The 26,142-nt window shown below is 35.2% G+C and overlaps 1 protein-coding gene across 4 annotated transcripts in view; it reads left to right on the top strand.

Annotated features, from left to right (window-relative positions):
* The window catches only part of RBM27 (RNA binding motif protein 27), a 71,203-nt gene that overhangs the window by 27,516 nt on the left and 17,545 nt on the right, over window positions 1-26,142 (top strand). For 2 of the 4 annotated variants that reach the window (XM_046666947.1, XM_046666946.1), the window contains exons 9-18: window positions 7,701-7,865; window positions 9,778-9,927; window positions 13,412-13,556; window positions 14,027-14,180; window positions 16,809-17,105; window positions 18,913-19,053; window positions 22,959-23,078; window positions 23,994-24,068; window positions 24,208-24,372; window positions 25,940-26,044. In XM_046666947.1, coding sequence (XP_046522903.1) covers window positions 7,701-7,865; window positions 9,778-9,927; window positions 13,412-13,556; window positions 14,027-14,180; window positions 16,809-17,105; window positions 18,913-19,053; window positions 22,959-23,078; window positions 23,994-24,068; window positions 24,208-24,372; window positions 25,940-26,044 — 1,517 coding nt within the window. The remainder of the gene's footprint in view (window positions 1-7,700; window positions 7,866-9,777; window positions 9,928-13,411; window positions 13,557-14,026; window positions 14,181-16,808; window positions 17,106-18,912; window positions 19,054-22,958; window positions 23,079-23,993; window positions 24,069-24,207; window positions 24,373-25,939; window positions 26,045-26,142) is intronic. The other 2 variants (XM_046666949.1, XM_046666948.1) reach the window with 1 other exon arrangement.

The raw sequence follows: 26,142 nt of genomic DNA, 5'->3' as shown, positions 1-26,142 counted from the left end.
TGTAAAATGGAAATATAATAACATCACTCACCTCATTAAGGTTATTTTAAGGAATAAATGAATTAATACATTTAAAGCATCTATAACAGTGCCTGGCATCTAGTAAGGTATATATAAGGATTAGTTGTTATAATATTGTAGTTATTATTGTCTCCTTAAATTTCAACCTCTCTGTAATCAAATGTGTTATCTTCTCCTTAAGCCTCTACCTCCACCATCCCTATTTTTCTTTGTCAGTGGGAATAATACCCACCTCATCTCCTAGAATTGAAACTTTGACATGACTGACTCATTGCTTTACTTTTTTACATCTAGTTAATCAGAAAATCCTTTCTCTCTTTCTTTCAAGTATCCCTGTCTCTCTATTGCTGCTGTGGCTTCTGCCCTCAACCACACTTGAATCACTTCACATTTGGATTAATGCCACAATCTTCTTGACTCCATTATATCCCCCCCAATCAAGTCACATCACGTAATGCTGCTTATGCTAATTTTCCTGAGAAAACCAACCGTGACAGTTCCTCATGAGAACTTTTCACTGGCTACTGTTTCCTTCTAAACCATGGATGAACCCCTGTCTGTATCTTCTGACTCTATAATCTACCCTCCCTGGTAATCTTTTTTCACTGATTCCTCACATGCATCTTCTCTGGTCAGGCCAGTTGTACACTGTCTGTGCCCCCAGTCATGACTCAAACTTTCTTTTCCTGTCTTTACTCCTGGTAATATGCTCTTTCTTCTATTCTTTCAAGGCCCAAGTCTTCTAAGTACATAAAGAACATTATTGCTCTGTTTTAAACTCCTACAGCACCAAAAACATTTATTACATAATGACATATAATTGTATATAGGCCTACTGTTTGGTTTCTTTTCATGTGTGTAAATCTTATGTTCAACTGAGTGTCTTCAGAACGGAAGCCACATCTGATACTTAAGTAATTGTCCTTCCTGTTTCACATTTAATATCTCAAAGTCTTCTAATTAATATAGAGCCTATTTACAGTACATATTTGTTTTACTGCTTCTCTCATTTTTTAATTATGCGAAATTTCAAACATTTATAAATATAAAGAATTTAGTACAATGAACTCCCATGTACCCCATCACACGTATTCAACATTTATCAATCCGGTTTCATCTGTTCCTGGGTGAATTAGCTCTTAACATTATTTCTTAATGCCTTTGGACTTGTAAATATGAAAAATGGTTTATTTATCTGTGAGTCTTTTGCAGATGGCACATTTTTATACTGTTAAATTTAGCATTGTGACTCATGATAAAAATTGCATTTTGTTTTTAATTTAAAAGAAATCTGGCAATTACCATTTATTTTAATATTGTTAAATTTAACATTGTGATTCACTATAAAAATTCCATTTTGATTTTAATTTAAAAAATCTAGCAGTTACCATTTATTTCAATGACTTAGCTTAATATTCATTAATTTAGCAAATTTATTGAGTGCCTACTATGTGCCAGGCATTGTGCTACACGCTAGGGAGCCAAGATGAACAAGATACCTGACCTCATGTTACTTGAAGACCATTTTCCTATTATTTTTAAAAGCAAGGATGTTTCGTGGTATATCAGTGAAGGCCTTATAGAACAGAAGTTCCAAACTTCTGTTTTTCAGGGGCTGGTAACGTTTCTAAGAAAATTGTGGGGACCAATTCAGTTAGCAACTTCTTATTTTGCCACCTTAAGGACTGTATATGAAAACATCTAATATCAATTCAATCAAAAAATAAAAAATACATTTTTACACCAAAAAAGACAATACCAAGGTAAAGGACAATACTTTTATATGAAATATTAATTAAATTTTTTCCTATTTTTGTCTCAGACTAATAAAAGGGTGATAAGTTCCTCCTGGCGTTTGTGAATTACTGCTTTAGAGGATAGTCTTATATGCTGTGTCAGTGTTTATAGAGATTTAGTTAGTAGGCAACTGAATATTTTGAAAGTTACAGAATATTCATATCAACTTAAAACTTTCTACTCTGTGAACTGCTTTCTTCCTTTCTTAAAAGGTAAAATTTGATTCTAAAGTTTATAGAGAAATTTGAAAACCTGGGATATAGTTCCTGATAACAATCTAAGCATTAGCAAAATCTTTTTGGTGTATTATAGTTTGTCAGTCATAAATTGTTTCTATCTTTCTATTGACTTGATTTAAAAAGAGTTTTTTTCTTTTAAAAAAATTGCCTTTGAAACAGATAAGTTGAATCCTTAAAATTGTTCAGGTTTACTTTTCTAAATACTGTAACTGGTAATTTCAGGAAAATAGAACTTGCTTCAGTTCAAATGAAGTAAAAAGCTGTATGTATGTTTGCAATGTAATAGAGAACTTGAGCTGTCCTTAAAGTTGGGAAAGTTTAAATTATTATTTTGCCATTAAAATTATCGTTAAAATTGACAGCACAGAAAATGTTTATAAGTGCTAAACAGTATATCAGATGGTATTTAGTTACGTCAGTAGGGATCCAAAGTAAACAAAGAAAAATGAGATTTGGGTTTTTGGAGGTAAGAATAGGAGTCTGCTCAGTGCTAGTTAGGTACTGCAATATACAGATGAATAAGAGTGATTTTTCTCCTAAGAAGCTAAAAATGTAGTAGTGGAAAAGAAATATGTAAAAAAACCCCACAAAAAGCAATTGCAGTTTTGCTGTTATAACTAAGTGAACAGAATGCCTCAGAAACACAGGTGACAAAGGAACTAATTCTGCCAAAAGTAAGCCCTTCATCTAGTCTGTAATTATCACTTGTTTTCAAAGAAGACAATTGAATGTTAAAAGGGTTACCATACTGTAAAACTGGGTAAGATATACATGGTTCCTGGTAGTGCTATTTAAAAACTGATGTCAAATGGTTATAGTTTAGAAAAAACTCTTGGAAGCTTTTTTTTTTTGAGTTAAAATGTCACAGACACTGAAAAGAACTTAAATAATGAGATGTAATAGGAAGTATATGGAAAGACAGCAGTACATACATCTGTTAGAATCAACTGTTTCCTCTGAAATACTTAAACATTTTATGCAACTTTGAAGTTGCCAACTGATTATATGTTTTTTTGGTTTTCACAGAACCATTTTTAAGTATACTTCCTTTTCTGCCTTAAATTTGGTCGATCTGTTCTGCTTTTTTGAAGAAGACATAGAAATATTTTACAACAGCTAAGCTCATTGTACTGAGTATATAAAAAAGTAACAAAATATAACATCCTGGATTGTAGAGACGATTCTTAGGTTGAAGGCAGTTCCCAGTTTTCAGATGAATTTACATAAATTATCTGTATCTTTCTGAAAGTACATTTTCTGTTATCAACTATGTGAAATTATTAAAATGCTGTAAACCTACACTTGAGATTCCTCATTTAATTCTGTGCACTGTGTAACATTTCTCTGTGCAGGATTATGGATTTTGATGTCCAGAAAAGTGAATCAGTCTCTAGTAGAGTCATTGTATATTGTCTAGAGTTTTTCTTCCCTTGTATTTTACTTGGATTTCTGTTGCATTGGTTATCGTATTGCCCATTTCTACATACAGATATTCATCCAAAGAAATACTTAGTTTTCATTGGGATACTTTTAATAAATGTTCATCCCTCTTTAAGTGAATCTTTATTGAGTTCGTACTATGCACCAGGCACTGTTTAGGCCCTGGAACTTCAGAAGATGTGCCAGGGACCTTGGATTCTAATAGAGAAGACACATGATAAATATGGTCAATAATTGTTAGATGTAGCTTTTTATTTTTTCTAATTGAGCCTTAGGATTTTTTATCCTATGAGTTCTCTTAAAGGTAAAATCAGGGAAATTACAAAGAGTAGCTAAAATTTTAATTAGAATAAAGACCATCTTCAATTGACTAGAGTTAACATTAAGAATGTTGTCAAAATGTTGGTATCAGGTATATAAGATATATGAACAGCTTAAGATAGGAAAATGAACTTGGGGGTTGGCACTTTGGAATTATCCACTCACTCCCTACATTGATCAAAACTAAATTGAATGAATATAAATTGTGACTGGTTCATCTTCACCATTATAGTAACCTGTTTGATTTTTTTTTGAGGAAGATTAGCCCTGAGCTAACATCTGCCACCAGTCCTCCTCTTTTTTGCTGATGAAGACTGGCCCTGAGCTACCATCCATGCCCATTTTCCTCTACTTTATATATGGGATGCCTACCACAGCATGGCTTGCCAAGCGGTGCCATGTCTGCATCCAGGATCTGAATTGGCGAACCCTGGGCCACCGAACCGGAACGTGCAAACTTAACTGCTGCACCACCGGGCTGGCCCCTATTTGATTTTTAAAAATACTTCTCATTATGGAAAATTTCAGGTATACACAGAAGGAAAACAAAGACTGTAGTAATCTTCTTGTACTCATTTACCAGCTTCAATGTTTATCAGTATATGGTTAATCTTGCTTCATCTATAACTCACTCCTGACTTGATTATTTTAGAACAGGTCCCAAACAACATTTCATTTGTAAAAACTTCATTATGAACCTCTAAAAGATAAGGATTAAACACATATACACAATGACAATACTTTATCACACTCCCAAAATATTTATGAGAGTTTACTCTTGTCAAACATCCAGTCGGTGTTCGTATTTCCCAATTGTATCATAGATGTCCTCTTACAGCTGGTTCGTTTGAAGCTGGATCCAAACAAGCTTACACGTTACGTTTAGTCGATAGGTTTCTTAAGTCTTTAAATCTGTAATGACTTCCTCTACCTTTTTTCTTTTTCCCTTGACATCTATTTGTTTAAGAAACAGATCACTTGTCTTGAAGAATTTGTTTCACATTCTGGATTTGGCACATTGCATCCCATGGTGTCGTTGTACATATTCTTGTAGCCCCTCTATTTCCTGTAAATTGGAGGTTAGATCTAGAGACTTAATTAGATTCACATTTTTTTCTTTTTTCTTTTTGGCATGAATTTTTTATTGATGGGGTTGTATACTTCCTGCAGTATATCATGATGTCCATAATATCAAGCTGTCTCCTTTCTGTGTTAGAAATAGTGATCAGGGGCCGGTCTGGTGGTGCAGCGGTTAAATTCGCATGTTCCGCTTCTTGGCGGCCCGGGGTTCACCGGTTCAGATCCTGGATGTGGATATGGCACCCCTTGGCACACCATGCTGTGGTAGGTGTCCCACATATAAAGTAGAGAAAGATGGGCACAGATGTTAGCTCAGGGCCAATCTTCCTCACCAAAAAGAGGAGGATTGGCAGCAGTTAGCTCAGGGCTAATCTTCCTCAAAAAAAAAAAAAAGAAATATTGATCAGTGTGTACAGTTGTTTTCATCCTCATCTGTCCATTTAAAAAGTTGCTCATGGTTTCAGCAGCCATTTGTGATCATTGCCTAGATCTTTTGTTTCATTAGGTGTTACAAAAGTATGATATTCTAATTCTATAATTTCTTCTACATTTTTTGGCTGGCATTCTACTAAGTCAAACTTGGCAGTGTTAAGCATTGGGTGATCCTGAAATGCAATTTTTACAGGAAAGACAGGGTACATGCTGTTTCCTTTCATTTATCAATTTTCAGAACAATGAGTTGGTTTCCTAGTATCTTCCAAAGGGGACCACTGTATTTTTTTTTTAAAGTATCATTATGAACTCATGGATTTTTAACACGTTTGATATGTTGCACCCATTATAGCCCTCTTTTTTTTGAAGATTGGCCCTGAGCTAACATCTGTTGCCAATCTTCCTCTTTTTTCTCCCCAAAGCCCTAGCATATAATTGTATATCCTAGTTGTAAGTCCTTCTATTTCTTCTATGTGGGATGTCGCCACAGCATGGCTTGATGAGCAGTATGTAGGTCCGAATCCAGGATCTGAACTGGTGAACCCTGAGTCGCTGAAGGAGAACGTGTGAACTTAACCACTACGCCATTGGGCTCGCTGCTGTAGCTCTTTGTGATGTTCGAATTATCTCATCTTTGACCAGTGGGAGCCTCTTCATGTTGGCTCCGGCAGGTTGTTTTTTTTTTGTTTTGTTTTTGACATGCTATTGTTTGATCGCTGTCTTGCTCCTGGAAGGACAAGATATACCACAGTGTGTACCAGGCTCATTTTATAAATTATCTGCTCAGATCTAGAATCAGCCTTTTATCTAAGGAACCATTTCTTTTTAAAGTAGTATTTAGAGACCTCAATAGGTGTTGAAGAAAATCAGGCTGCATTTGAGTAAACAGCCATCTTTCTGAAGTGTTCGATGCACGTTCTTTGTCATTCGTTTTAAAAAGACATTGTGCAAACCAGCCTTTTAGTTTCCAATTTACTTTGAGACAGTTAATAATTAAATACACTTGGTACATTGAGTGTTGTATCAGAAATTCAGATTAGTCATATGGGCTCAGGTTATACTTCCCATTTTTCTCTTTAGCACACTGCTTCATTCTGCAAGGAATTCTCTGCAGTAGGTCATTCTTACAACTATTTTCAGATCGTTGAGAGGACATGTTAAGTTATTTTTGCAGTGTAATGATTGATCCTCTTTTAATGTAAGTTTTGAAAGGATGAGTGCTAAGCAAACAGCTAAGTGGTCTGCTGTACCATGTGATTTGTCACGTCCTCCTTTGTTCCATATATAGGAAGAGAAGGGTGGTAAAGTTTAGCACATCTATTTCCCTTCTACATTTACTATGAAATCAGGTGGTTGCTTTGTGGCTTCTCCTATTAAAGTGTATTAAAAATCTTTTGGAATTTTAAGGAACTTGTATCAGGTGGGAAAAAAATTCTAAATTCGCTTTGTTTTGTGTCACATAGTGAATGTCTGACTATAGATATAAAATATTGAGTAAATCTTAGAAGTAGGTCTCATATGGGGTAGTGAGTGAAAAAAGATACTATTAAATGACCAACCAAAGGGAGATTTTGCTCCTTGATACCTTCTCTTTTTTTCTACTGTTGTGTGAAATTTGGCTTCTTTGTGTCTGACATTCTTGCGTCAATATGTATAAACTCTGAATGTACTTTCTTTTCAAAGATTGTTCTTAATATCTGAGGTAATTTATACATACAGTTGGTCTGTTTATCTGGGGTTTTGTCCTTTTTTTCTTTCTCTATATTTATCTACTTGCTCATGGGTTAAATTTTCACGATCTTGTTTAATTTTTTCTTTTGAACATTTCTTATTCTCTGTGAGGGCATGCTTGTTTTTGTTTTTGTTTTTGTTTTTTTAGTTCCTTTATTACTATTCTTTTTTCTGCTCCGAGATATGGGAGTATATTTTGTGCAAACCTGAAATTATGTGATTTTGGAGAGCAGTGTTTGTGTTTTTGTTTTTTAATGGATGTGACAGCCTTCATAACTACATGTCTCATTGGATACAAAACTCTACCTGAATAATATAACTCAGGGCTCCTTTGTCTAATAATTTAATATGGTTGATCAGTTTGGGGTAAAATTAGCACATAGTTATTCCATTTAAGATGATAAAAGATGGAGATGATGCAATCATATTACCTAATTCTTACCCTATCTTTATACCTCATGCATCCTAACCAATTGCGTGTCTGTTTCTTGAGTTAGAATCTCAGTAACATCCTTCTTGACTACTGTTCCCACTGGTGTACTTTCTCTGTTCTTGGCTCAAGTCTCAGGAAGTACATCATTACCTAAGAGAAGCTTGTGACTCTCATTCCCGGTTGCCCTCCTATTCTTTCCTCTATAGGACAGCCCATGTACTCTCGTGAACATGGTGCTGCTGCATCTGAGCGACTTCAGTTGGGGACACCGCCTCCTCTGTTGGCAGCTCGTTTGGTGCCACCTCGAAACCTCATGGGATCCTCCATTGGGTACCATACCTCAGTCTCCAGCCCCACCCCTCTGGTCCCAGGTAAGCTTTGCTGCAGATGGCCATCCAAGTCTCTGATCTTTTTGTACCATAAGCTGGCTAGCCTAAGACGTGACCTGGCATCCTGATCTGCTGTCACAAATTCCCATTAAAGCTCTTGGGTAGTTTTATTTTCTGTTCCTTTGCTTCTTTGGTTTGTCCCTAGTGGCTGCTAGATGATTAGGCCTCCTGTGTGTCTGTCATCTCTGGTGTCCTCTGTATTTTCCTTCAGTGCCTCGGTAACAAAACTCAAGCTCATTTCTTGAACGACTTTCTAATTGGATAGATAGGAAGAGAATATTGACTTGAATGTTTTGTAATCAGTTATACGTAGAAGAAAACTGGGTTAACTTTTCTTTAAAACAAAACAAAAATGTCTGGTTTCTTGCTGATCATGAATGAACATGTCTTTTTCTCTCTGTTGTATGGAGTGGCTGTGTAGAATGTTGTGATTTCTTGAAAACTCTTCCATCCTGCTGACATACATTTTAAAGACCTATGGAGTGCTGTGTGGGTGTCTCATGAGATTTTTAACATTTCTCACTGTGCCTTTAGATCTCAGTTCATCATAATTAGCTAAAGGACTCTTTAAGTTGCTTGGGGTCCTATGTATTCCCAGGAATTATAGAACATGGTTATTTGATTATGTAACTTCTTTAAAACTTTCTGCAGCCTTAACTGTAGGAGATTTTCTGTCAAGAGTGCCAAGTGGTAACAGAAAACTTTTTAATCATGATGTGCTTATCTTACACTGAATCATAGAACTTAATGGTCAATAATAAACATCTACATGTACCTTATCTTGTAGCTGAAACTTAATATGAACAGCATCAGGAATTTTTCCATTAAGAAAAAAAAAAGACACAAGGACATCAAATCACAATTGGGAAAATCAGTGTCTTCACTCAATCTTAATCCTTCTTTTATTTTATGTAGCATGAAGAAGACATAAACCATGTGGAGAGCAACACAGAGTTTTTTTTTAACGCAAAATAGTTATTTAGTGTTAGAATTTTAAAAATTAAATTTTTACTTGTAGAGAAAACAGGGAATGTGATAAAAGTGGCATTGATAGGCAAGTGGTAGTAAGATAATGATTCCATATATAAATAGAGATTTTTTTTTTTTATTGGCACCTCAGCTAACAACTGTTGTCAATCTTTTTTTTTCCCCCTGCTTTATCTCCCCAAATCCCCCCCGGTACATAGTTGTATATCTTAGTTGCATGCAGGTCCTTCTAGTTGTGGCATGTGGGACGCTGCCTCTACATGGCCTGACGAGCAGTGCCACATCCGCGCTCAGGATCTGAACTGGCAAAACCCTGGGCCGCCGCAGCAGTGTGCGTGAAATTAACCACTCGGCCACGGGGCCGGCCCCCTTATAAATATAAAATTTATCTTATTTAACTGTTTGAAATAAAACGTTTTGAAATATGTTTCATGTATGAAACAAGTTCTTATATCTCCAGTGTAAAGTACAGTTAACCAAATTAATAGATTGGCTTTTCCCTCCTAATTAAAAGAGTACCTGGAAATTGGTGAGACATGATAACATAGGGGACTCAACCAGTCCTTTATATATGGTGTTTGTGTATGTGAAAATTTCTCTTAAAAATGTGCATTGAAGTTTGGATTGGTGATTAATATATAGGATAAAAATGACTACGTAAATGAATCTGGAAATATATCGGTAATTAAGAGTGGATTTATGTATCTATGTTTTGTGACAGGAGCATTTTTATTTCTTTCACTTGCAATAGACATATTGATATACTGTAACTCAAAAGAGAAATATATATGGGCTGATATAATTATATTGAAGAAAATTCCACTTTTGCAATTGTTTACTTTATAGTAATGAGAAACTGTTTACTCTCTTATTTGTTATGTATTTTTATTGTTTTGTTTTCCCTCAGATACATATGAACCAGATGGTTATAATCCAGAAGCTCCTAGTATTACCAGTTCTGGTAGATCTCAGTACAGACAGTTCTTTTCAAGAACACAGACACAGCGCCCAAACCTGATTGGTCTAACATCTGGAGATATGGATGCAAATCCAAGAGGTGAGAATGCGTCAAACTTTTTCTGATGCTAAGTGTTATACAGAACTTGGGTATAGCATGTCTTACGTCACTAAGTAGATCTCTAAAGGTACTTAGGCACTCTCTCTTTAAAGGGTGCTATATAATCGTCTCAAATGTTTTTGGGTAATTTTATCTTCAAATTTTACTTTATTTTGTTTTATTTTTTCTGCTTTTTGTCCCCAAATCCCCCAGTACATAGTTGTATATTTTAGTTGTGGGTCCTTCTAGTTGTGGCAAGTTGAGACGCTGCCTCAATGTGGCCTGACGAGTGGTGCCATGTCCACGCCCAGGATCCAAACCAGTGAAACCCCGGGCTGCTGAAGCGGAGTGCGTGAACTTAACCAGTCGGCCATGGGGCTGGCCCCCAACAAATTTTATTTTAAAGCTGTAATTAGAGTATACTTATTTTAAAATAAATAATACTAATGTTATTTAATTACTATTTTTGAAGGACTTTAGGGTGTATTAGCTATGTACTGGGTACTGTGCTAGATATTAAGTGTAGAAAGATAAAATGATATGGTCTCTTACCCTCAAAGAACTGATCCTTTAAGGGCCTGCTTTATGTCATAAGAGCTGTGCTTCACACTAATAACAGTGAGAACCTAAAACACTGAGATAACATTATCATTTGGCCATTTTTAATACTATGATTACAGCCATTTGTTAGGACCTTTACAAAGCATAGTCACAAACCTTAAAGATTAAATGGAAACATTTACCTTTAATATGGGTTTTTTCCTCCTCCGCTCAAGAAAGGTTTGGTGAAAGAGTTTGATGAGATTATGATTTGTTACTTATTATTATAGTTAGATTTTTCAGTATTTAATTTCAATTTGAATGACTGGCTATGGCCACTCTGGCAATATTTTTCTGATTTAATTATATGGTGAGCATTTTCCTGTTCTCACCTTCTTTTCTAACCTGATTTTGTTAATTTTTCTTTACTGCCGTTAATAATACTATTACCGCCACAGGCTAACAGTTTTGTATCCAGACTAAACCAAATGCTTTTATATGTATTATTATCTCCCATATTCCTTACCAACAGCTACTTAAAAGAGATACTGCTTTTATTCTCTTTTTGTAGATAAAGACACTGAGGCTTAGAGAGGTTAAAGAACTTGTCCAAGGTCACATAGCTATTAATGACAGAATTGGAATTTGAACCAAGGTTTATCTAATTTCAAAGAATATGCTTTTATCTTCTATGCTGTAATACATATATTGTTACTAAGTTACCTGAAATTAGTGGGAAGTTCGTATCTCAGAATTTCAAGTTTTCCCTTTGTCTCTAGCCTCGTCTGTCTGTACATTCGTACACAGTGATCCATAGATAATCTCTCAGTGTGGAAGTCATGTGGTTTTTGTACAACAGACTTGGCTTTTGTCATCTTGGGCAAGTCACTCGACCTCTAGCTATATCTCTTTCCTTTTTTTATAAAACATTTCAACAGTAAAGAAAAGCATTAGGCAATGTCAAGTGGTAATGATAACAGCTATTTTAGGGAATACATAATGGCATCTCAAATTCTAGAATGCTTTATGCCGTCACAATTGCTATCTCCTCCGTTAGCCTTCTGAAAACATAAGCCCTATAAAGGCAGGGATCATACAGTAGTCCCCTTTTATCTGTGTTTCGCTTTCTGTGGTTTCTGTTAGCATGATCATCCGCAGACTAAAAATATTAAATGGAGAAATTCCAGAAATAAATAATTCATAAATTTTAAATTGCACTGTGTTCTGAGTAGCGTGATGAAGTCTCATGCCATTCCGCCCAGTACTTGAATCATTCCTTTGTCTAGCTATCCATGCTGTATACACTTCTCACCTGTTAGTTACTTAGTAGCCATCTCAATTATCGGATGGACTGTTGGACTGTCATGGTATTGCAGTGCTTATGTTCAAGTAACCCTTATTTTACTTAATAATGGCCCTAAAGTGCAAGAGTAGTGGTGCTAGCAATTTGGATATGCCAAAGAGAAGCCCTAAAATGCTTCCTTCAAGTGAAAAGGTAAAAGTTCTCGACTTAATAAGGCAAGAAAAAAAAATGCTGATGTTGCTAAGATCTATGATAGTTTTTACTGCAGTATATTATAATAATTGTTCTATTTTATTATTAGTTATTGTTAATCTCTTACTGTGCCTAGTTTATAAATTAAACTTTATCTTAGGTATGTATTATAGGAAGAAACAGTATATATAGGGTTTGGTACTTTCCATGGTTTCCGGCATCCACTGGGGGTCTTGGAATGTATCCCTTGCAGATAAGGAAGGGCTACCGGACTGACTTTATTTACTGATTTTTACACAAGGTGTAATACAATTGTTGAGCTGCACCAGCTTCTCAAGAAATATATGTTGAACGAATGAACCTGCATCGTAATTTCCCTGTCACACAGATGAAATGGAACATACTTGATCCCCATGCCTACCCCAGCATCCATCCCTACATATGTTATTCTTTGCTACTGATTTTACTTTCGGTGGAGTTGCTAAAGTTAGGGAGACTACTCAGAGTATCACCAGGCATAGTTTTGTGTTGCTTGCTTTTTTGTTTAGCACACCTCTTCCCACCCATAGATAACGCCTTGTAAGCTCTGTTTCTAACTATATAGTGTTTTAAGTAGTGTGAATGAAATGTACCAGTTTATAATATTGGCTTTGATTTTCCTCCAAACTTTTAAGTTTGAAATATTTTAAACCTACAGAAAATCAAAACAAGTACAGTAAACACCTGAATACCTTCATTTAAATTCACCAATTATTAACATTTTGTCACCTTTGGGCATGAATGCTTGCTTGTGCGTGTGTACAGTCTTCTTTCTCTCCCTTTCTGCCTTCTCCCCTCATGTTTTTCTTGAGCCGTTTGAGAGTAAATTGTAGAGATTAGTGACACCTCAGATCCTTTAGTTTTACATCTAAGAATAAGATGTAGTGCTATATAAGCACGATATCATTGCCACACGTAAAATCATGCTTCCATAACATTCTATCCAGGTGAACTTCTTGTTGAATCACGTCAGGAGACAAATAATTTTTCTCTATTTATGCTGCTAAGGTTGATTGCTTGCCTAAGGGGATCATTGTTAGATCTCTTCATTGTAAAGTAAATAATTTGTGGAGTTGTGCTTTGGCACCAGATAAATATCTTGTTCTCTGACAACCTTTCAGTGTGTTTTTTATCTTTATTTTTTTTTGCTTCCATTGATGACCCTTGCCTGAATCAGTTATTATAATGGGGCTGCTTATGAGTTTTTTAAACTTGGATATTATAGTTTAAAAAAAAGGAGAAAAAGGAGGCAGTTAATTTTTTCTTGTTGTTAGACATTTCTGATAAGGAAATGGTAGTAGTTGGGAGCTATTCACAGTGCTCTTTTAGCTTTTAGACTAAATATTTTAATCATTTGAAATTCCCCAAATATAATGCATTGTCAGTAACATTAATTTTTGTTTCCAACAGCTGCTAACATTGTCATCCAGACTGAACCACCAGTTCCTGTTTCAATTAATAGCAACATAACCAGAGTAGTTCTTGAACCAGATAGCCGAAAAAGAGCTATGAGTGGTTTGGAAGGGCCACTCACAAAGAAACCTTGGCTGGGAAAGTAAGATAATTTGCTAATTACTAACATCTTACTGGTGTTTTTGTTATTTTTGTTGGCATTAGTAAATTTATAAAATTAAGAGTTGTCATTAATCAATGATTTCAAATGATATGTCTCAAAGTTAGGATTTCCAGAGGCATCGTTAACTTTCTATGTGATGAATCTTTCTAGCATATGATTTTTGATCTCACTTGGGCCTCTTCTTTTTGTGATCTTTTGCCGTTCAGTCATCTTTCTTTCTCTCTACCTGTTCTGTTCCCATGTAATAAGGATGATGTGAAAATTACTTAATCATTTCTCAAGAATGTGAGGTGCTTACAAAAGACAATCTAATGAATATAAACTTAGATTCTTTGCTGACGTATCTCTTGGCTAGACATAAGGTGGAAGAATTAACCAAGATCTGTTATTATTCCTTTCAGGCAAGGGAATAGTAAGAATTAACCAAGATCTGTTAATATTCCTTCCAGGCAAGGGAATAACAATCAGAGTAAGCCAGGATTCTTGAGAAAGAATCAGTATACAAACACCAAATTAGAAGTCAAGAAAATCCCTCAGGAATTGAACAACATCACCAAGCTCAATGAACACTTCAGCAAATTTGGAACTATTGTTAACATCCAGGTAAATGTGGCTCTGTTGGTGACAGAATCCATGTATTTTATACGTCTTTGAAAATATTCCTATCAGCTCACCTTGCTCAAACAAGCCAGTGATTAGTCGGATCATCTCTGCTAAGTGTTTTAAATTCCACTGTATTCTGTATACGTGACTTCATGATGGAATTGTTAGGCTGAATTTGTTCTTCTGAATTCATTTGGTTCTTTTCTGCAACCTCTTTCTGAAGGACACTAGGCTAGTTGCTGTATTTTTGTTCATAGCTCTGTCACTGGACAAGACTTTTTTACCTGCATTAGTATTCTAACTAAGTAGATGAGATTTTTGGTAGTTTCTAAGATTGTGACTTTGTCTACTGACTTTTATGTTGTGGTGAAATAGTAATTGACTAAGGATGATTCTAATCTTGAGAATTTTAGGTAGTGTAACATGTTAGCTAACAATCAAATAAATTGTAGCTTTCCTTTCTTGCTGTCTACTTGTTAGATATTTGAATTTATGAATTTGTACTTGGGTGTTATGCTGTAACTGAGGGTACTTGAAGACCTGTTTAAGTTGGAATTTCAGTCAGTTACCCCTGATACTGAATGTAGCCATCAAACCAAAGTATAATTCACATAGTTAAGAAGGTAGTATTGGAGGACTTGGTATTTCAAAGATTTGACCTAAAGGATTCTTTTCTTTTTCAGAGATTTTTAAGCAATTTTTTTCCCTTAGTACATGTGTTAGTTATGTTTAGTACAATTGGTACATGTTTAATTTTACAGGTAATTGGAAATACATTAAACAAAAGTGAAAAAGCAAATTACCCAAGTCTCACCGCTTAGCAATAATAATTATTGATCTTTTGATGAAAAGACATACTGTATTTATTTAAGTGGAAGAATATACAAACACATATTCTCTTTTTAAAAATATCTCACACACGGGCCGGCCCAGTGGCGTAGCGGTTAAGTTCGCACATTCCGCTTCTCGGTGGCCTGGGGCTCGCCAGTTCAGATCCTGGGTGCGGACATGGCGCCGCTTGGCAAAAGCCATGCTGTGGTAGGCGTCCCACATATAAAGTGGAGGAAGATGGGCACGGATGTTAGCTCAGGACCTGTCTTCCTCGGCAAAAAGAGGAGGATTGGCAGTAGTTAACTCAGGGCTAGTCTTCCTCAAAACAAAAAAAATATTTCACACACTTAAAAAACTACAAAAGATGTGGTCTTAACTAAATATCTCTAACTACCTTTTTTCTCTTGTTTTTCCTAGGTCATTTTTCTTTATGGCATTTAGAAAAATTAGATGGCTTAATGTAGTTGGGTACATTAGTCTGCTCAGGTTGCGGTAACAAATACCATAGACTGGGTCGATTAAACAACAAAAATTTATTTTTTGGGAAGTCCAGGATCAGATGCTGGCCAATTTGGTCCTTGTGGTGACTCTCTTTCTGGCTTGCAGACGGCCATCTCTTGCTGTTTCCTCCCATGGTGGAAAGAGAGGGAGAGGGAGAGCGAGATCTCTTCCACTTCTTATAAGCCTACCAGTCCAGTCTGAGCAGGGTCTCACCCTTATGACTTCATTTAACCTAATTACCTCCTAAAAACCCTCTCTCCGAATACAGTCACATTAGGGCTTAGGGCTTCAACATATGAATTTGGGGGGACATAATTCAGTCCATAGCAATAGACTGTCACGTGTTTACTGTTCTCTGCTGTGGAGAATTTATGTTGTTTCTGTTATTTTATATAAAAACAATGCTGTGGTGAGCCTCCTTGTGGATAAACCTTTCATTTTTTTTTTTATGATGCATTACTGAATTAAAGGGAATTTCAGAACTTTTTATTTGAACTGCCAAATTGTTTTCCAATAGGATTATGCCAGTTGATACTCCCAAATGCAGTGTATGAAACCTCATCAACACTGTAATCCAGATTCATTAAAAATTTTTTTCACCAGTTTGATAAGTTTGAAAAAATTATCCTTGTTTTAATTTGCTTTTTTTAAATTACTAGGTAGACTCTAATTTATAGAGACCATTTGCAGCTCTTTTGGATTTACCTATCCATTGTCTTTGCCCATTTTTTATGAAGACATTTATAATAATTCCTTTCTAAGCCTTTCCTTGTCATATGTATTAAAATTACTTTTTCCATTTGTCATTTGTTTTGTTTATGGTATGTTTGGACTGACAGGTTTTAAAGTTTTATGTGGTCACATCTACTGCTGTTTGTCTTTATAGATCCTACCTTTATAGGTATACATAAAAAGGCTTTCCAAACCCTCAGATTATACAGACATTCACCTTTTTTCTTCTGGATTTCTATGGAGTTTTTTGTTTGTTATTGTAAAATATTTTTCTGTCTGGAGTTTATTTGAATGTGAGACATCATGGGAGGGATATAACATAACTTTTCCTTGGTTGGGTAACATTACTAGGATTATTTATTAAATAATATAAAATTCTTCCGTATGTAATTTTGAAATATGTATATCATTTTTTAGGGGATGGAGAACTTTATTTACAAAGGATTCACAATGGATTTCAGCATGCTGTTTTCTATTTCTGAATTCTTTATCAATTTATTTGCATTTAATTATTTGTTAATTTCTGTGGGTTATTTTTGTTGTTGCGTTTATTTTTTCTTACAGGTTGCTTTTAAGGGAGATCCAGAAGCTGCCCTCATCCAATATCTTACTAATGAGGAGGCCAGGAAAGCCATTTCCAGCACTGAAGCAGTTCTAAACAACCGATTCATTCGAGTCCTGTGGCATAGGGAAAATAATGAGCAACCAGCACTGCAGTCCCCAACACAGCTGATCCTGCAGCAACAGCAAACACTTAGTCATCTGTCACAGCAGCACCATCACCTGCCACAGCACCTTCATCAGCAGCAGGTGCTGGTGGCCCAGTCTCCTCCTTCAACGGTACATGGAGGTATCCAGAAGGTAATCTGCTGGTTCACAGGGAATTAGAGGTCCTCTAGTTCCTCCATCTAGATCAGTTTCTCAGTTTGGGTCCTTAGGTCTTCTACATCAGAACCACTCAGTTTGATCTGCAAACCGGTGGATCTGATCTCCTGGGTGCTTTTTAGACATGCAGTTTCTTGGGCCTCACCCAGACTTACTGAATCAGAATTGCTGTGGGTGGGGCCCAGGAATCTGTGTTTTAATAAGCTCTCCAGGTGATTATTATGTACCCTCAAGTTTGAGAAGCGCTGTTCTACATTAGAATCACTTATCTGGGTACAAATTCCTGGGTCCTATCTTCCCAAACCTACAGAGTTGGTGTCTGGTATAGAGGGCTTATAAATCTACATGTTTAAGACATACCCTGAGTGATTCTTGTCAGCACTAAAGTATAACAACTGTCTACCACTCAACAGGTCTGAATCTGGAACTACTTTGTTTTGTGCTAGAATTAGTCACCCTTGTCTCCATCCTTTTGTCCTCCTTTTTCCCATGTAGAAAAATTCTGTTCCTTTTAGAACTGAAATGGAAGCTTCAAGAGGATAGGATTTTGTCTGTTGTGTTCATTCTATCCCTAGTGCCTAAACAAGGCCTGGCATATACTGCTGAAAACATATTTGAATGAATAGATGAAGGAAGGAGAGAACAAACCACCATGTGTTAGAGCCATTCAGATACTGATGAGAATGATGATCTCCTCCAAGGTGTTCTCTTGGTTGGACTAAATGCATTCACATTAAGAAATATATGTATATATTCCTTACAATACATAGCCTTAACTTCATTCATCATCCTGCTTATTTACACTTAAACCTACGTTTCTTTTGTCTATGTCTAGGTGAAAGCTTTGCCTAGATGTTGACTGATTGGTGTGTGAAAGGGTGATACCAGCACGTCTGTGATCCATTAGATCCTATTCAGTTAAAGCAGCCCAAGATATCAACTGTTATTCATATTAAGCTACTGTCAATTAAAATCTTTAAGTCTTTCAAAGCATTACATATTGAAGGGAACATAAAAAAATATTAGAAATTTTGATTTGTACGAGTATGCAGATCTTCCTCAACTTACAGTGGGGTTACACACTGGTAAACCCATTGTAAGTTCACAATATCCTAAGTCGAAAATGCGTTTAATGCACCTAACCTACTCAACATTGTAGCTTAGCCTAGCCTTCCTTAAACGAGCTCGGAACACTTTCGTTAGCCTATAATTGGGCAAAGTCATCTAACACAAAGACTGTTTTAGAATAAAGTGTTGAATATCTCATGCAATCTGTTGAACACTGTACTGAAAGCGAAACACAGAAAATGGTTGTAAGTGTATCAGTTGTTTACCTTCATGATTGTGTGGCTGACTGGGAACTGCGGCTTGCCGCTGCTGCCCAGCATCACAATAGTGTTGTATTGCATATTGCTAGCCTGCGAAAAGATCAAAATTCAACATTCGAAGTACAGTTTTTACTGAATGCATATCACTTTTCTACTGTTGTAAAGCTGAAAAGTCATAAGTCGAACCGTTGTAAGTTGGGGACCGTCTGTGTACACATATATGCATGCATTTTGTTGTGACATATTTCAGGCATCCAAAAAAGTGTGGATAACAACTTAACAGTCATTTGTATATCCACCACTTCACTTAAAAAATAAAACCTTACAGATAATTGAAGCACCCTCCCTTCCCATTTCCTTATCTTCGTCCTCATGGTAATCACTATCCAAAGTTTGTATCATTCCTGGGCATTTGTAGAACTTTTACCACATATGTGTTTATTTTGTATATGCAGATGATGAGCAAACCACAGACATCGGGTACATATGTTCTTAACAAAGTTCCTGTGAAACATCGTCTTGGACATGCAGGTGGTAACCAGAGTGACGCAGCACACTTGTTGAATCAGTCGAGTGGTGCTGGAGAGGATTGCCAGGTATGTATTTCTGTGAACCTCAAATACATTTAGAGTTGTTCAGCGACACAAAGAAATTAACAGATTATCATCCAGATTTGTAGTGTCTTGTTTCCTCAATCAAGATAAGTGTGAACACTAACCTAAGCATTACAGGTATACTTCCCTGATTTCCATGACTCAGCCAGAAATTTGTAGTTAAATTTTCTTTCTATTCAAAACTAAGTAGGAATTTGAGAATTTTAGCCATTTATGAATAGGTAGATGTCTTTATTCATTTCTTTTATAATTTTTCATCTTTACTATAATTAAGAATATAGTGAAGGGATTCTGTCATAAAAGTCAAATTTTTAAATATGTTTTAAGTAGTTTCTTTTGCTTTTGGGAATATGTCTATATGATGACTCTTCAGCATTGTGATTATTTCAAAGAGAGCTAGCAACAAGGGAGGCTAGCCCTGCTACACAGTAAAAAATAGTATGAAGTCTGTATAACTAAAACAATTTGATACTGACACATGAAGAGACAGACCAATGGAACAGAATAGAAGATTGAGAAATAGACTCACTTGCAAATAGGAATTTATTATATGCTAACACAGTATCTGAGATCAATGGGGAAAATAATGAACTTTTTGATAAATGGTGTTTGGTTAACTGGATAGCCATATAGAAAAGATAAAATTAGGTTTGTTTTTTAAGTTATATAATAAACCAGGATACTTCCAAAAGAATCTGAGATTTAGATGCTGATGGGAATGCCCATGAACGGAAACTTGGCAGTGTCTGCCAAAATTATGTATGCATTTACTCTAAACCAATAATCCTCCTCCTAAGAATCTCTGCCAAAGGTACACTAGTCAAACTGGGAAAAGACATTTGTGCAAGACTAGCAACTGTAGACTCTTCATAAGAGCAAAAGACTGAAAACAACCCAAATGTCCATCAGTAGGGGAAGGGTTACTTAAAAGGTAGTACATTCACATGCTAGCGTATGTGAAACTTTACAAAGGAATGAGGAATGTCTTTATATGTCCCATGGGGGTGATCATCAGGATATATTAAGTAAAAAGGCAAAGTGAAACAAAAAATGTATAGTCAGCCACTGTTGATATAAGAAAGTAGGTGTAATGAACACATATAAGTATTTGCTTATAACTGAAAAAAACAAAAAATTTCTATAATTTAAATCTTGGTGGTTATGGCAAGGGTGGAAGAAAGTAGACAACTTTGTGTCTTATCTTGGAACCATGTAAATATTGCATGTAATTATAAAATGAGATAAAAGTAATGCCTAAAAATTAAAAATCAAACAAATGAACTAGCATGTCTGTATAGAGAGTGCTTTAAAACACACTTATTTGACTGTGTATTCCTAATGAGATACATCCTGAGGACAAAAAGCAATTTAAAAAAATTCTTTTCAGCAGTGATATTGTTGGCTATGTTGGTGTTCTGACACTGATTTGTGAGCATTGTAGGATAAATCAAATGAGATATTTGATTACTGGTGTCATTGACAACTGGGATTTTTAGTGTGGTTGAAAAGAAAGATAGAAGATAGATGAGACTCAATAAAAACACTGTAGTCCTGCATTTGAATTGAAAGTATAAATTCAGATAGTATTTTATCTAAAAAGCAAATAAGCGACAAAGAAACTCAAAAACATTTCCTAATTCTATTCACTGAAAAAAGTCTAGAAACAATGACCAGCCGGTGGTAATAAGCTCCCCAGCACCCAAAGGAAGCAGAAATCCTTGCAGAAATGACTGTCCCCAGATCTGGGGCTGACTGTTCCAGATGAGCCTAAAATATTTTGTCAAACCATAGAGCAAGAAAGTTGTCAAAGATTACTAGAATCCTGTCCAAGAATGAAAAAATGTCATAAGGGCTCTAGATCGCCTTAGCAATTTAAAGGAAATTCAGAGAACGGAAACATGTTAAAGGACACCATAGAATCCTGTGGTAAATACTAGAGGATGATTGACCTGGTTTCTTCAACAAATAATTTGCCAGGAAAAGAAACAGATGGAGCGGGAAATGAAATTAAAGGAGACTTTAAAGAGATAATTGATTCCACTATATGGATCTTAATAGATCTTAATTGAAATGCGAAAAAAATGTTTAGAAAATGATAAAACAGTCCAGAGATGTGAATATTGAATGATATTTAAGAATTATTGTTATCTTTTGAGTGTGATGATGGTATTTTTATGTTTAAAAAAGAAAGGAGATTCTTTTCTCTTTTAGAGACACAACTGAGATATATACAGGTAAAATAATACGGTGTTTGGTGTGAAGATGTAGTTGGGGATTTAAATAAAACAAGATTATGTATTGAAAATTGTTGCTACTTGGTGATGGATACATGAAGTTTTTTATATAGCTCTGTGCTTTTGTCTGTTTCAAAAAATTCCATTATAAAAAGAAAGGAAAACAAAACAATCACAGACTTTGAAGTCAGGTAGCCCTGACTGACTTGACCTGCTTCTTACGAGCTGTTAGATAACTTGTGAGCATTGTCTTCCTTTTCAGTAAGCTGAGTTGCTGTGGGGATTAAAAAATTTCAAGTTGTTAAAGCATAAAAGGGGAATGCTTAGCAATAATAAGTGCTCAGTAAATTACAAGTGTTGCCATTTTTATTTTAGTAAGTAATAACAACTTGAACATCAGCTATACAGGGTTCCTACAATACTTGAGAGATTTTCCTTTATACTTAAAGTATGTTAATTTTGAGGACAGTTAAGTATTGTATGATTGATAGAAGTTGTGTATTTAGATTTATTATTTTCATGATTGAATTTTCCATGAATTTCTTAATATTATATCCTGTGTCCCTTACATCATGTATTCAAAGTTAATTAAAAGATAAAAGAGTGAAATGTATTAGGAAAGACTTGAACCATAGAGATTGTAGTATACCACGTAGCTCTGCTGGGGCTTAAAAGAGGGGAAGAATAACTGGAGAGTCATCTGTTCCAACGAGGAAAGGAATCTGAATACCAAAACCAGCACAGTAAAGATAGCTCACCACTGTGAGCTAACTACTTGTCTCATGTTTGATTGTAAACTCATATAGCATTTAATTAAATACAGTATGAAGATTATGATTACAAAGTACCTTAATTCTTAGAAGGCTTAGCAGTTATTAGAAACATGAGTTCTTATTTGGCACTTCATTTATGGAAAATAACTTCTGACAGGACCCTTCAGCCAAAGACCACCAGGAACACACCTGTAGTTGAACAAATCGAGTTAATTATTCAGTGCTGGAGTATACATAATGAAACCATGGGGCATCTCAGTTAGAGGGTGTTAGGAAGGACTTACTTTAGGATTGGGCTGTGTTAGGTGATTTTAGGGAGGGTTTGAGGAAACGGGTGATTCTGTGATTGGATATCTTAAGTCTTACCTAGGAAGGAAGACTAGAATGAGGCTAAATCTGTAGTTTGTAAAGAACCTGCAGACAGTATTAGCTAGGGCAGGGAAATTTGTAGTCATTTTTACAGTTTGGATAGTATTCATGTTTCTTTGTGTTCAGTCATGATTATAAAATGATCTTGTGTTTGTCTTGATCCATCGTGGTCACAAGTGTGGCCTTGTCTGAGGTTGACATTTTGTGAGATTGTAACAGGGGGACATTAAGGCCTCGCTGTGGGTGGCAGGCCAGCTCCTAGATGTCAAGGGCTGTGGTTCTTTTTCTCACAATTAAAAAAATATAAAGAGAAGAGAAATATTTGATTGCATTCAGAAACACAACGTTACTGCTAAAAATTAATTTTGTTTTTGTATTTGAGTGACTCGTTTGAGGAACTAGTTTTTAAATGTAAGATAATTAACTCTTAAAAAAAGAAACATGAAGTCTTTCTAAAAAATGATTTTAAAGCATTTCTAAGATTTAATTTAATCAAATTTGTGTTTCATAGATGTTTTCAACTCCGGGCCATCCAAAAATGATTTACAGCTCCTCAAACTTGAAGACACCTTCAAAACTTTGTTCAGGGTCCAAATCTCACGATGTTCAAGAAGTTCTTAAAAAGAAGCAGGTAGCAGCCTTGATTCTTCTCTCCTGAAAGAGAAAGGATCCACTGAATTCTTAAGTGACTATGTTAATACCTTTGAACAGTTCATCTTATTATGGAACTACATTATAACGTTTATCTAGCTGCTGCTTGATGCAGTGTACACTTGAAAGAAAGATGAGACAGGAAAAAATGTTTTGCAGTTGCCTTTAGTGGCCACATCAAGCACAAGGAAAGAGATTTTTGCATATAAAAGTAAACGCATTTAAACTGTCATTATTTTTCCCTCCGATGGAGAAGCAGACACTTGTATTTCATTATCTTTCTCTTTTAATTCCTTCATGGCTTTGTAAGTTAGATAATGTTCCACATAAAATAAAATGTTTATGAAGTGATTCATATCACTCAATTCTGAATTTCATTGTCATCTTAGATTTAAACTCATGTAAAGGTTTTCAAATAAAATAGATATATGTATTATCTCAGTATAATTTGAGATTTAATTAACAAAGTGGTGGGAGGCAACATTTTCTTGGTAAAATCCATAGATGTTGCTATTATTTGTAACCTATAGCTACATCTCACATTTTTAAACCTTAAACTTTAAAATAAGGATTTGGCTTATTACACTGGCAAGTGAAAACAGCTCTTTTCTTCATAACTACATTGAAGTGAATAAAACCTCATAGATACAGCTAATTAGTGTTGAGTATTTTAAATATTTCTTAAAATACAGTTATAAATGTAAACTCTTTTGTAAGTGTTGGGGAAAATATATTTAAAGGTTTCATCTCTGGCTTCAGCTATTTTTTGATTAGGAGGAAAATCTATCTTATGTAGGGATGACCCAGAAGAAATGAGTTGAGAATATAGTAGCCTTATGTATCATTGGCAAATTTTGTTATCCATTACTAATTTTTTCTTTACCTGTTCATATAGGAAGCAATGAAACTACAACAAGATATGAGGAAAAAGAGGCAGGAAGTGTTAGAAAAACAAATAGAATGCCAAAAGGTAAGATAAGAGCTCATTATTTGCCTTCTGGAATTGATGTATAGAATAGATTTTATAAAGATATCTTAATAGTAAAGTTTTAAATATTTATAGTAAAATTTACTAAGCATAGTTTTACTATTTTCTTTTTATTTTATAGATGCTAATATCCAAGCTAGAAAAAAACAAAAACATGAAACCAGAAGAGAGAGCAAATATAATGAAGACTTTGAAAGAACTTGGAGAAAAGATCTCACAATTGAAGGATGAATTAAAAACATCTTCTGCAGTCTCCACGCCATCTAAAGTAAAGACAAAAACAGAGGTATCTGTTTGCATTTTTTATTCAACAGGATTATTGAACATCTATTATGTGTTTGGCACTTGGAAAGTAGAGTGGAACCTTTAGGTAGCTAATAGTCTAATGGGGAGACAATTCTAGGAACCGTTTTTTTTTTTAATGTTTCTATGAATGCTATGTACTCTCTTTGAACGAGATGATAATACTTTGAACAAACATGTGGGTTTTGTTTGTTTTTTTGGTAAGGAAGATTGGCCCTGAGCTAACATCCATTGACAGTGTTCCTCTTCCTCCTGGGCTGCTGTATCTGAGCACACCCACAACAACTACACCACTGGGCTGGCCACAAAGATGTGTTTTTTAATCAAATTTTTTGGTTCTCTGTGCTGAAGATGAAACTGCTAGAGTGGTAGCAAGAAAAGAGACATTTCCTAATTCAGCAGGTTTTTTTCTAATTCTATAATAATGTTGTAATAAAATTAAAAAGTATCATTGGGGCTGGCCCTCTGGCCTAGTGGTTAAGTTTGGCATGCTCCACTTTGGCACCCTGGGTTTGGTTCCTGGGCACAGACCTACACTACTCGTTGGCAGCCATGCTGTGGCAGTGACCCACATACAAAGTAGAGGAAGATTGGCAACAGATGTTAGCTCAGGGTGAATGAATCTTCCTCAGCAAAAACAAAACAAAACAAAAAAACCAAAAAAATCATTGGCTTTAATATGGGTTAAAATGTGGCATTCTATTGAAAATAATAATCAGAAGTTGTAGATCCATTTAGGTCTAATTTTGGTAATTTCTAATTGTTTCCTTACCCTAGGAGAATACTTGATTTACACAGTGGTTCCATTATACCGTAGCTCTGTAGTGGGATTTTAGATTAATTTCCAGCCCTTTGAGAACTGGGAATAAATTGTCAGATATATAGAATGAAAATTTTTATGTACAATATTATATTACATTTGAAATTGTGGTTCTCTTTTATTATAGGAATGTAAAGTGTTTCATTAAGATTCCTTTTTAAAAATACAATAAAAATGTTATTTTTATTTAAATTTATCGCAATTATAGAAAGATCATGTACAAATTTTAAAAAACTAAAGAGAATATGGGAGAAAAAAGAAATCTCACAGTCACACCACCTAAAACTGTTAATTTATGTCTTACTAGAAAAAAAAAGTAGCAATAATTATAGAGTTCACACCTGAAAGCAATTATGTAACTGTTATGTTTGTGCTATTAATGAATTTTTACTATAGAATTTTTTTTGCCCTGTTGTGTTTCATTTATGGTGCCTTATTCTGTGAAAATTATTCTTAGCCCCCTCATCTCTGATGACTCTTTCCAAGGTCTGATTTTTAGGCCATCTTAAGCAATATTACTGCCTGTTATTTTTATTGAAATCATTATACTCTCTACATGTTTTCAGCATTCTGTCTGTGAGGTTACTTTCCCTGAAACAGCCATGTTTATTGCATCTCTCTCACTCTCATTTTCTTAAAAGAGATGTGTCTCATTCTGTAAGTATGATATTCTAAATAAGATCTTGGAAGTTATCTAAAAAATATACTTTTACTCTTAATTTTTTCAAAGGCCCAGAAAGAACTATTAGATACTGAACTGGACCTTCACAAGAGGCTATCCTCAGGAGAAGACACAACAGAGTTACGGAAAAAACTCAATCAGTTACAGGTTGAGGTGAGATTTGAGAAGAGTTACTGGCCCACTACATTTAACATCTCAAAAAATAGTTTTCTCTTCCTCTACTTTCCAAGATTTAGTCTAACAATGTGTAT

Source organism: Equus quagga, chromosome 7 (assembly GCF_021613505.1).
Source record: "Equus quagga isolate Etosha38 chromosome 7, UCLA_HA_Equagga_1.0, whole genome shotgun sequence".
Taxonomy (NCBI): Eukaryota; Metazoa; Chordata; class Mammalia; order Perissodactyla; family Equidae; genus Equus; species Equus quagga.
Note: the sequence above shows the minus strand (reverse complement) of the source record. Positions and strands in the feature narration are given on the sequence as shown.